At 40.5% G+C, this 10,993-nt stretch overlaps 1 protein-coding gene across 3 annotated transcripts; it reads right to left on the bottom strand.

Moving 5' to 3' along the window:
• Positions 1 to 555: 555 nt before the first annotated feature.
• On the bottom strand, positions 556 to 9,858 carry LOC113027104 (annexin A2). 3 transcript variants are annotated; one of them, XM_080300835.1, is made up of 14 exons: positions 9,666 to 9,802; positions 9,083 to 9,239; positions 6,871 to 6,932; positions 6,238 to 6,331; positions 4,566 to 4,660; positions 3,386 to 3,499; positions 3,168 to 3,258; positions 2,982 to 3,061; positions 2,477 to 2,536; positions 1,928 to 2,021; positions 1,478 to 1,573; positions 1,222 to 1,280; positions 1,007 to 1,129; positions 556 to 898 (listed from the first exon to the last, which is right to left on the bottom strand). In XM_080300835.1, the coding sequence occupies exons 3-14, from the start codon at positions 6,919 to 6,921 to the stop codon at positions 839 to 841; spliced, it is 1,017 nt and encodes a 338-aa protein (XP_080156961.1). In that variant the 5' UTR covers positions 6,922 to 6,932; positions 9,083 to 9,239; positions 9,666 to 9,802; the 3' UTR covers positions 556 to 838. The 3 variants fall into 3 exon arrangements, with proteins under 3 accessions (XP_080156961.1, XP_026032381.1, XP_026032391.1); XM_026176596.2 differs by lacking the exon at positions 9,083 to 9,239 and having other exon boundaries at positions 9,666 to 9,858; XM_026176606.2 differs by lacking the exons at positions 9,083 to 9,239; positions 9,666 to 9,802 and adding an exon at positions 7,011 to 7,243.
• Positions 9,859 to 10,993: the final 1,135 nt, after the last annotated feature.

Below are 10,993 nucleotides of genomic sequence, written 5' to 3'. Positions count from 1 at the left end.
CGGCAGACAACCACGAACGAGCCAGCGCTGATTTACACGAAGACGAAAAGCAGTGACTGTAATTTTATTGTCTATAAAACCTGAATATGAATAACTGCATAAATCAGATCTGATAAACGTGGCTCCAGAATAAAGGTCATACACTTTGGTCCCCTTTCCAGAAAAAGAGTCAAATGGAATTTTTAAAAAAATAAAATGGCAGTAATTATCTGATGTCTTTATTTCAGTGACAAAAAATCAGCATGTCAGAGTATAAGAACAGTTTAATCCATAACCTGATTTGAGAACTAAGAGATGGACTTAAAAGGAAGTGATTTTTTTTCTAATTTTTATTAGAAAAAATAATTTTCTGTTTTTTATTTTTGGCGTTTTTAGTTAAACTTTTATTTTTTTTAGATTTTATTCTCAATGTGATTCTTGTAAACGAGGCCATCTGTGTGTGTTTAACACGGAGTTTGATCCTTTGTGGTTTCCTGTACTGCGGCCTGCGCAGTGTTAAACATGCCTCTGCTGCCCCCTGGTGTTCTTTCACTCAAACAACACAAAGACAAATCATTTCTTTTCCCGTTTTTTATTCCACAAACTGACGTCGATCACAGAGACAAACATGTTTAACCCTCTCGAGGCAGGCGTTGCCGATTTGCAACAGTTAAAAACTAACAACCCGATTACCCCACATACATATTTTATGAGTTTTTTTACTCAGAAGTACCACTGCAGGTATTCTTTTGTGCATTAGCAACAAAAACTTAATTTGAGCCTGAGAGGGTTAATCTGAGCACCGTGAAGGATTTCATCTGATGGTTGAAGGCCCTGCGGCCCTCTGGGAAATGTAGTTTCAGTCGTCTCCTCCGCACAGACTGAGCAGAGCTTTCTGGTAGTCTCCTTTAGTGTGCTCCTAAACACAAACGCACACACAAAATTATCCATCGGCAATAAACACAAACATGCCCTCTCCGTGGTGTGTTCGATGCCCTCCGTGTGTGTGGGATATTGTAGGACTCACAGTGATGGTCTGGTACAGCGACCTCTTGAAATGCTTCTTGAACTCTGTTCTGATCTTGATCAGGTCGACTTCACAGCGAGAAACGATGATCCTGGTCACCACCTTCTCCTTCGCTCCTTTACTCTGAGACACAAAATGTCAGCATGGACGGAGAAGGAGGAGGTGTTATATTTAGTTCCAGGTGGAAACGTTGGACAGAAACGTGGGAAACTCACCTTCATGGCTTCGTTGAGTCTGCTGGCGAAGTACAGCTGCCTGTTTTCAAAGCACTCCACTGTGGACAAACGATACACACCTGCTTAATGTGTCCTGTCACCGTGAAGTAGAATTTCACTCTTACTTTGTTCTGATGGCGTCTATTTCTTTTAACGTGTGGCTGAAAATGAAAACGAGACTTGCCCTCGTGCTCGGTTTCCCCGTTAAACCGGGTCTAAATCTGTGACTTGAATATTTGATGTTTCTTAGACGTACCCAGAGTGAGGAAGGATTTCTCCAGATCCCCCTTCACCTCCTTCCTGATGCTCTCCTTCATGTCGTAGGGGCTGTAGCTCTTATACCTCTCAAACACTGACACACAACACACACATTAAACGTGAGACTTTGCTTCAAACACAAGCTATGCTTTTTCACAGCACTGGTTTCTTTCAAGTATACAACTATAATTCCATATTATTTGTACATTTGTTGGTTTCATGGGTCTTATTTTGTAGGTTTCATTACATTTCCTGTTGTTTAGTATTTCATTTCATCTGTCCTGCTTATATTTATAGTTCTCGTGTTTTCTGGCCTATTGTTGGTGTCGTTTGCCTTTTTGTTTTGTTTTTATTGCTCTTAGTTATTGACTGAGTTTTACATTAGCACTGTAATGTGCTGTCTGTATAAATAAAGCTTTGTTGCATCAGTGTTGAGGATGCAGTTCACCTTTCTGCAGGTGGGGGACGCTTCTCTGAGACATGATTTCAATCCAGGTCACCACGTCGGTTCCCTTCCTCTTCACTCCGGCTTCATACAGAGCCTGGGAGGTTCACACAGGAGGACGGTTTAATGAAGAAATTGTGAAAAAAAAGGTCAGGTTTACATAAAAAAGAGAAAAAGCACATGTACAAAACTAACAGTTATACCTCTGAATAGATTATCCCCTCAGAGGACACCAAACCTCGTTTCAAGTCTTTAAAGGTGCTTTTTGTAATCATGTCCTGTGAGTTTTAACTTTCACCACCAGGGGGCACCGAGATGTTTTCAGACACGTTGCTTCAAAGTTTCATCATTATTTTTGGTCCACCCCCGTTTATTTCACGCCATCGCTGTAACAATGATTACTCTTCTACCCCGTTCAATAACGGTCACTTTCTTTTGTTTTTTCATATTCTTTTGATAACTTTAACTCTTAGAAGGTTTCAAAGCATTTTTAAGTCACGTGAATTTACAAAAAGTACCTTTAAAGAAAAAAAAAAGTATATTTTGACCTACTCTGGCATCCTCATCAATCTTTTCATAGTCGACGACATTCGAAGGTTCATCTCGTCTCGTCTGTGAAAAAAAGAACAGATTAAATAAAAACAGGTTTTTGTCGACTAAAATAAATCAAAGCTCATTTTCTTATCCAAGCATCAAAACTATAAATATCCTAGAAAAGCATTCGTGTTTTCAGAGTGTCGGTGAGAAACCAGTGTAACTGACACTGTCTGACAAAGTCTATCAACTTATTATTAAATATTGTGAAAGTAGTTTCTGTAGGTTTTTTCATATCTGTCTGAATATTTAACTGTTCTTAGAAAATATTTAGTTCTCTGAAATATTTTTACCAAATCCACTAAAGTCAAAATGAAGTCAGATGTGTTATTGCAGTTAAACACAGACCCGATACTCACAATAACATTTCCTGTGTTGTATGTGAAACATCATTTTTAGGATTTTATGGGAACCTGTCAGAGTTCTTATATTTCCTGCTTTGTGAAGATAAATGAAGTCCTACCTGAACCAGAGCCAGCAGCAGTTTAGCAAAGTTTCCCGACGTGTCTCCTGCGACGTCTTTCTCTAAGTCCTTCTTAAACACTGCAGAGAAAGTCAAAGTCACATTCTCTCACTTTTTGCCTTTAGCTCATGAAAACCTCTGTTATATATTTATTTAGTATTTTCAGGTTCCTGAAACGTGACTCACTGTCTCTATAAACCCTCTTGATCTCAGCTAGTTCTTCATTGTTCCTGGAGCAGACGATCTCGATTAAGGTCTCCTCGTCGGTCCCCAGTCCCTGCATGAAAAAACCCCAAACTGTGTGAAACATCCAACAGCAGCTCTCAGCTATCAGAGTGAGTCTTTTCTGGAACGTTCAGATACCCGGTGAGCCATGTTCATTTGGTCTTTAGCGTGACACTGACCTTCATGGAGGCTTTGAGCTCCGAGGCGTCATACTGAGCGGTGCTTTTCATCAGACCCAAAATCAGAGCCTCCAGAGAACCGGATAGCGCCCCCTTCAGGGCACTGACCAGATCCTGACACAACCACAGACACAGGGTTAAAAATCACTTTAGAAATAATCATTTGTACAAAAGCAAAAAGTTCAGGATCTGTTGTATTTCTCACTGCCTTTTCTGTTTGTCAGTTTCCTTCATTTTCCATCGACCTTCAGAGTAAAGGTTCTATTTTTGGCTCATGATTCGAAGCATGAGATGTTAGCTGTTGGCTGGATTACCACCATGGCTGCTTCACGGCCTTTGGGTTTACATCAGGCTCCAAATGGAGGGTTGTCTGTGGACTTCAGGTTTATGCAAGTTTGGTTTGTGTACAGTTATTTTCCTGTCATTACAGAAATCGCTATTTTATTCATGATAATAATAATATCCCATTTATTAAAACAAGATTTAAAAAATAATCTCAGTGTTGCTGACTTTTGTTGTCCACCAAAAGTTTGTCGGTTCATGAAAAACTCTGAAGATAATTTATGAAATTATAAGTTTGCCAAAAATTAAAAGTAGTGGCAGTCGTGATTTGTTTTTATATTAAAATGAATGTAAATTACATCATCCAGTTGATTGATCTGTGCGATAATCTCTAGATCATGTTTAGCAAATTTCTTTTTGATGTTTCTTTTATTTCCTTATTTTTATCCTTATAAGTTATTATCCAAGATCATTGTTATTATCAATCAATCAGGGTCGATTTATTTTGAATGATTTATTGTTTAATTTATATTTAAACGTTACTGAGTAAAAACTGGGAAAAAAACAACAAATTTTTACGTTTATTTTTCATATTTAGGGAAATTACCAGAAACATTTTGGTGATTATTTTTTAATTATTCTATAAGACTACCCTTAAAAATTCTAAGCTATTTGGTCAATGATTATATAACATTTTCACTCACAGTGAACAAAATGCAACAGAAATAATTTGACCTCAGTTATCTGGTTTTAATAATCACTGGAAGCCAAGATTTAAATTAAAATGTGATTAACTGATGGCCCTGATTAGTTTCTGTATATTGATTGATTGAAATAATGAAAGTAACGTATACGTTAAAGGTTCATTTTTGTTCGTTAACAGCGAAGCATCTCTGACCTTCTTGGCAAATCGTTCGTATTCAAAGGCGATCTCTCTGCGCTGCTCGCAGCTCCGTCTCGTCAGGATGTCGATGATGGTCTGTTCGTCCACACCTGCAAATTTGTCAAAGAAACTAAGTTACTTACTGTTTTCAACTACCAAATACCATATACAGACGTCAAAACAACTTTCGCCTGTTGATTGCATACATGTCTTTATTATTTTTCTAAAGAATCAGAGATCACACATTCTCACAGGGCCAGTGAGAATGGTGACGGTTCAGGTATCCGTCATCATTACAAGTGACTTTGACCCTGATAAACTGTTCCTCTGATTATCTCCAGCAGTTTCTTTTGTTCTGATGCTGGAAGTCTCTCTGCCGAGGGACATCCTGCTTTTCCAGCAGCTCTCACAAAGGAAGCTGGAAAATGGAGGCCGAGCCTCGCTCAGCAAGTCCTCTGCAGCGTCTGAGTGAGTCACTTTCCAGGCAGATGAAATTATGTTGTACTTTGAAGAGGACAGATGTGAACAGATGTGTTACCCTGTGATTCAGAGTGCTGGGAGCTTTTATTTGTTCGGATTTTATGTCCCCGTGTTCTTCCTTCCTCTTTCCATCAGGATTTTTTTTTTGTTGCTCAACCTTTTTGCTGTTTTTGTAAATACTACAATAATTAACCTCAGAACAAATTTGTTATTAACAAGACAAACACTCCTTTGCATTTACTGTAATGAGCATATTGACAGTGTAATGACTCCGAAGCTGACGTGGACGTGATGAGGCTACCTGTGTCTGATTCATGATGTGTGGCTCAGTTATAGCTGTAGGCATGTTGGATGTTACTGTAGAAGCTACATATTATACATTATGCATTTTGCTTTCTACCTGTACACATTTATTGATCATTAAAATCACTACCGTTTCACATTGTGCATGAATTTGCACCAATTAGCATTATGGGTCATATTAGCTGCTGAATAAATTTGGCAAGCTAGCTAACGTTAGCTGATAAACTAATCTGAAAATGAGCAGCTAAGTTACTAGATCAGTTTGGTTGAATTAGTCACTCAGATCTATTCTAGACACCATTTTCCTGAGATAGCTTTAAGTTGATTTATGTTTGCAGGAAAGCTAGCATTAAGCTAGCAAAAAATAAACATTTCAAAATAAAGGTTTTTATTTAAATAACTTAAAAAACAACAACAACCAAAAACCACTTTTTAAAATAACTTTTAAATAAAAAGATATATAAAATGTGCAGCTTTAAGGTCATGATTTAAAGTGCCTACTTTTTTTCTTCTCATGGTTGGTTATGGTGAAATCTCCTTAAAACTCGTTACCATAGCATTAATAAACCATTAGGCCCATTACAATACCAGTAAAACAGTAGCTAGTATCCGCTTGAGCAAAGCTCTGAACCCCTGACTGTTGGCTATACCGATATCTTTTCCTCTTTTTGTAATCCGTTAATTGCTAAAAACCGGTTAAGAAGCTGAAACACCATCAGAAAACTCTGTTGCTGCAGTGTCGGTGATGTCCGAGTCGTGGACACTGTGTTTCCTGTGCACAGTTGAACAGTTAAACTCGGAGAGAGAAGTGGTGGGATCACAGTTACATAACTCAGTGGAAACTTCCTGACCGGTGGGCTTGGCAGGGAAATATCAGGGAGGAAGTTTTCCTGGACTCGCTCACCTTTGGTTTTAATGGCCGTGTCGATCCTGGCAGCATCACGGGCCGGGTCGAAGTCTCGGGCCGGCACCACGGTGGGGTATTTGGCCTCTGGTTCCTACAGAGGACAGAAACTGACCATTAGCTCCTGTTAGCTGCTTGACAGAAAGCACCGGACGAGACGCTGATGCTGTGATTTAACCTCGTAATGCCCAACAGACTGTTAGAGACACACGCAGGGGTACGGGAGGAGTTCTCCATCAGGCAGCTTTCTGAGGTTGGAGTAATTCTGAATGAAGCACTGATCAGTCATCAGTTTATCTGCTTTCTAACTGTACAGATGAACTCCAGGTGGAGAACGACTCTTGTTCTCTGTTTATTGTTGACTTCATTATTCTTGTGTTAATTTAATGAATCTGAGGTGGTGAAAATATGTCAGTTCACTGCTTTGTTTTTGTTTGGATTTTTTCAGGTGTGCAGAAAACATTGAATAACACAGAAATGCCTCCAGTACCTGAGACCTGTGTTATGGTACAGTACCAGTAGTGTGATGTAATGCTGCTCTAATTAGGGCACAGTTGGGTTCATCAGTAATTGGAGGAATAACCTGATATATCAAAGTCATTTATGGTGATTGCTGTGTTATCGGTGACTCACCCCACTGTACGACAGCGTCAGCTGACCCAGAAACTCAGACACCAGCGCCATGATGGATTCACCTGCAACACACAGTTCAAGCAGCTTAAAGGTGAGTTTACATCATTTTCTGCAGTCGTACAGTTTCTGTTATCGCTTACTTGATAGTTAAGAAAAAGGCAGTGAGAGAAGGTTCAGGATCAGAAAGTCTGCAGCCTGCTGGCAGTCGAGCTTCTCTGGAGGAGTCTCTGGAGCTGTGATATGTCCTCTTTAACCTTTGAGTGGAAACACTGGGTTTCCTCCTCTGACTGTCTAAAAACAGACCAACAATGGCCTTCAGACTCCAGCAGGCTGTAAACACTCATACGCTGGAGGGGTGTTTGATTTATTGAGCGGGATGTGCCAGCGGAGGGCGTGTGTGCAGATAAGGAGCATGAATCAAACAGATCTGCAGGAATCTCGAGTGTGTTGTGTAACACGGTGAAGCTGAAGCTCTAAAGTGATTACTGCAGAGTTTCCTCCACCTTTGACCCTCTTACAGACTCTGCCAGCATTTCATCTCGCAGCTGCTACAAACAGTCCTGAAGTCTCGGCTCGTCCCGTCGTCTGCTTGCTTCCGTTCAAAGAGGAATTCCACATATCGAAATAAATCACGGAGCACAGAGAGAACACGTCCCGATTAACCTCCTCAGGGAACCAACCAGATTAATAGTTGAAGAGAAATTAATTTACAACAATCTGACAATTTCTACTTTCCCAGTTTTCTATAGCAGCGTCTAAGAGACACCAATAATAATAATAAGTTTTTTTTCTATCACTTCACACAAAAATGTATTTATTAAAGGTACTTTTTGTAGATCTCATCGCCATATGTAACTAAGACATTCACCACCAGGGGGCAGTGTTTTACCGATCAGTGCATTGAAATTTGGGGGTGGTTTGTAAATATTTGTATAGTTTTTTTAGTATTTCTAAAACTCGTAGTGATTTCTGTTTCTGCTGGTGTCTAATGGCCCAACATGGCAAAAGCATCTTTACATGAAGAAACAATATTATGGTTGTTTACAGAGTCATAATTATATTTCCAGAGTCTCCTTCAACTCAACATCCAAAACTAGTTGATCAATCATTATTATCCTCAAATACTCAAAAGTCCCTGAAAAGCCTTCAGCTGATCCAAAATGCTGCAGCAAGAGTCCTGACAGGGACTAGAAAGAGAGAGCAGATTTCTCCTGTTTTGGCTTCCTGTTAAATCCAGAATTCAAAATCCTGCTCCTCACATACAAGGTCTTAAATAATCAGGCCCCATCTTATCTTAATGACCTCATAGTGACCTATCACCCCAAAAGAGCACTTTGCTCTCAGACTGGGAGAGCCTTCAGCTGGAAACCAGCTCCCAGTTTGGATAGAGAAAACAATGCCGCTAGTTTTAAGCTTTCCTTTTTGATAAAGCGTATAGTTAGAGCTGGATCAGCTGACCCCGATGGCCCTGAACCTCTGCTTAGTGGAGCGATAGGCTCAGGGGGACTTCCAGTGATACGCTGAGAACTTCTCCTTATTTGTGTTCTTTAGATTTTGGTCTTTTCTGTCCCTCAGTTTTTTCTTGTTTGTTATTCATGGTTTCCTCTTTTTCTCCCCTCACCCTCAGCCAGTCGTTGCAGATGGTTACCGCTTCATCAGCCTGGTTACGTTGGAGGTTTCTTCCTCTCTGATTGGTGGATTTTCTCTCTGATACTGTAGTCTCTTTACTGTACTGTATGTAGGACTGCTGTCATGTTTAAAGTCCATATCATTTTAACCCTTTTTCACTCCTGTGTCTTTAAGTTTACCAGCTTAATTTAGTCTTCAGGAGCTCCCACTGTCTGGAAAGCCTGTCCCATAGGGGGTGCTCTTGAGCTGGTCCAAAATGATTGGGGCTCTTTGGGGCTGCAGAAAAAGTAAATGTCCTGGGAGAAATGTTGTTTTCACCTTAGATACAACAGATATAGCTCAGATTTTTAGATATTTTACAGGTTTATATTGTTGTAAAACAAGCTGTAGTTTCTACGACCCAAGTGTAAAATAAGAGCTTCCCTGAGCCTGAGGGTACATCTGTCATAGATAAAGAGCAGTGTGGAGATGATGGTCACAGCGATGTTTCCCTGTGAAGCTGTTTTTACTTCCAAACATCTGGAAGAACCTAAAACTACCTGTTGAACCAAACTCAGAGTCAGAAATGAGCCCACGCACTCACTTTAGTTGCTAACATAAGTTGAGCAGCTTGAAGAATGAAAGGCGACATGAAAGCACAGCGAACTGCAGCCAGTCCTCATTTATCGCTCCGAGGCGGCGGCTCGGCTCCATGCACGACAGAACGACTCCATCTGCAGCGGACTTTGAGCTTTATAACCCTGCAGACATTTTACATCAACAAAGCACTTCAGCTTTATAAAATCACTGTTGTTTGCAGCTTCTCTGTCCAGCATTAATCACCGGTGGCTTTAGGTTTCACTCATTTCACTCTTATTTTGGCGGATTTTAGAGGAAGCGTTTGTAAAAACTGCTCATGCTGCTTAAAAAATTACAAACAAACACTTGAATTGATGGTTTTGTTTCTGAATGTTTGGTTAAAAAATACTTTAAAAGTAAGTGAAACTACTTCTCCATCCTCTAGGCTTCAAAATAAAAGCCTCCAGTCATTGCTAAGTAAGGAAACAAACACGATTCGTTCTTTTTTGACTCTTTGAAGTAGAAAAAAGAAGAAAAGTCGTAAATCGTTCCTGCTGCTAAAGCTCTCTGATATCCCGATATCCCCGCTCACTCTGATGAGTTCTTACCTTTAGAGACGCAGCAGCAGCTCCGTTATGAGCCAGGACGAGGCTGGGTGTGGTGTTTAAATACAGGCTGACTCACACACACACGCACACACACACACTCTGCCTTCTGACTGCCTGCATGACTCACTGAGTTTTACACATCAGGCTGGACACATGGGCAGAAATTCCTCAGCGAGGCTCAAATCGCCTCGCCAGGGGCCGAGAAAACACTCGATTCTTATTGGCTGGCTGGCTGGTGGGAGGCTTTAAAAGTTAGATACAAATTTTTTCTTAAATTCAATCTGAGCTCATGATTTAACTCCTTCCTGCATCGTCTGTGAGTCAAGTTCATGAAACAAAGCAAAGTGAATGAGGGCGATTCAGAAAGGTTTCTGCTCGGTGATCAGTCAGGTGAAGTCAGGCTGCTAGTTTTATATCATCCGATGGGCCTAACAAGTTGGTTATATAACCACAGAGTCAGTCTGCCTTTCTCAAGTGTCGTGGCAGAGCGGGGTCCACAGGAGGTCACCGACTTTAGCTTGTTATCTTTGTCGTCACCCCGTCGGGCTGGTGGGCAGAAGATGTGAACACCTAAGCTTTAAATGCAATAACTCGAGAAGGAAGTCACCTAGGATTTTCAGATTGATACCATAGATGCATCTGCTAAAAACCTCAAGGTCAGAGGTCAGGTTTTCTAAAAGTCTTCTGAATGCACTAACTTGAGAACAAGGTGACGTAGGATTTTGAATCCTACCAGGGCTACCAGCCAGCCCACTCAGGCTGTGCAGGTAGTCCTGCTCCTCTGTGATGGCACATCCACATCCAAGTGTCATCAGAAGTAGGTTTGCTGTGTCTCTCAGCCCAGCAGCACAGGTATCATCTTCTTTGTGCAAGGAGGAACAAGAAGAGCAGTACTCAAGGTCCAGTAGTGACCTCTAACTCATGTGCATGCTTCTAAAACATCCAGGGTCCATCTATCTTCTGATTGATGGACCTTGAAGAGACAGGAGATAAAACAGCTTGTTTCATGGAGATGATGAATTAAGGAACTTAAAGATTTTTTTAAAATCTTTTTTTTTTATCGTGTTATTATGCAAAGCTGCTCTGATGCACTCCCACAATAAAAATACTAAACTCAAACTGAGCAGAATGGGTCGCCTTTAAAAACAAAATCAATTTATACTTGCACACTTTTAATTATGAGTTTTTTTTACAGTGGTGTCAGATCAGATTTAAGAGACTGTATGTCATGATCACTCTTCAGCAGTGACACTTCCCTTTTCTGTCCTCTTCTGAAGTTTATCGACAGGTTCACTGACAGTTTCTACGGCCCGAGTGAGACAGCGTGG

This window comes from Astatotilapia calliptera, chromosome 1 (assembly GCF_964374335.1).
Source record: "Astatotilapia calliptera chromosome 1, fAstCal68.1, whole genome shotgun sequence".
Classification (NCBI taxonomy): domain Eukaryota; kingdom Metazoa; phylum Chordata; class Actinopteri; order Cichliformes; family Cichlidae; genus Astatotilapia; species Astatotilapia calliptera.
This window is presented reverse-complemented; position numbering and strand designations above follow the sequence as displayed.

Bases quoted from the DNA above. Each gene is read 5' to 3' on its own strand.
- LOC113027104 (XM_026176596.2), bottom strand. From the start codon at position 6,921: ATGGCGCTGGTGTCTGAGTTTCTGGGTCAGCTGACGCTGTCGTACAGT. The intron at 4,661-6,237 runs GTGAGCGAGTCC...ACAAATTTGCAG, and splicing joins CACGGCCATTAAAACCAAAG to GTGTGGACGAACAGACCATC. The intron at 1,281-1,477 runs GTACGTCTAAGA...GTTTGTCCACAG, and splicing joins GAAATCCTTCCTCACTCTGG to TGGAGTGCTTTGAAAACAGG.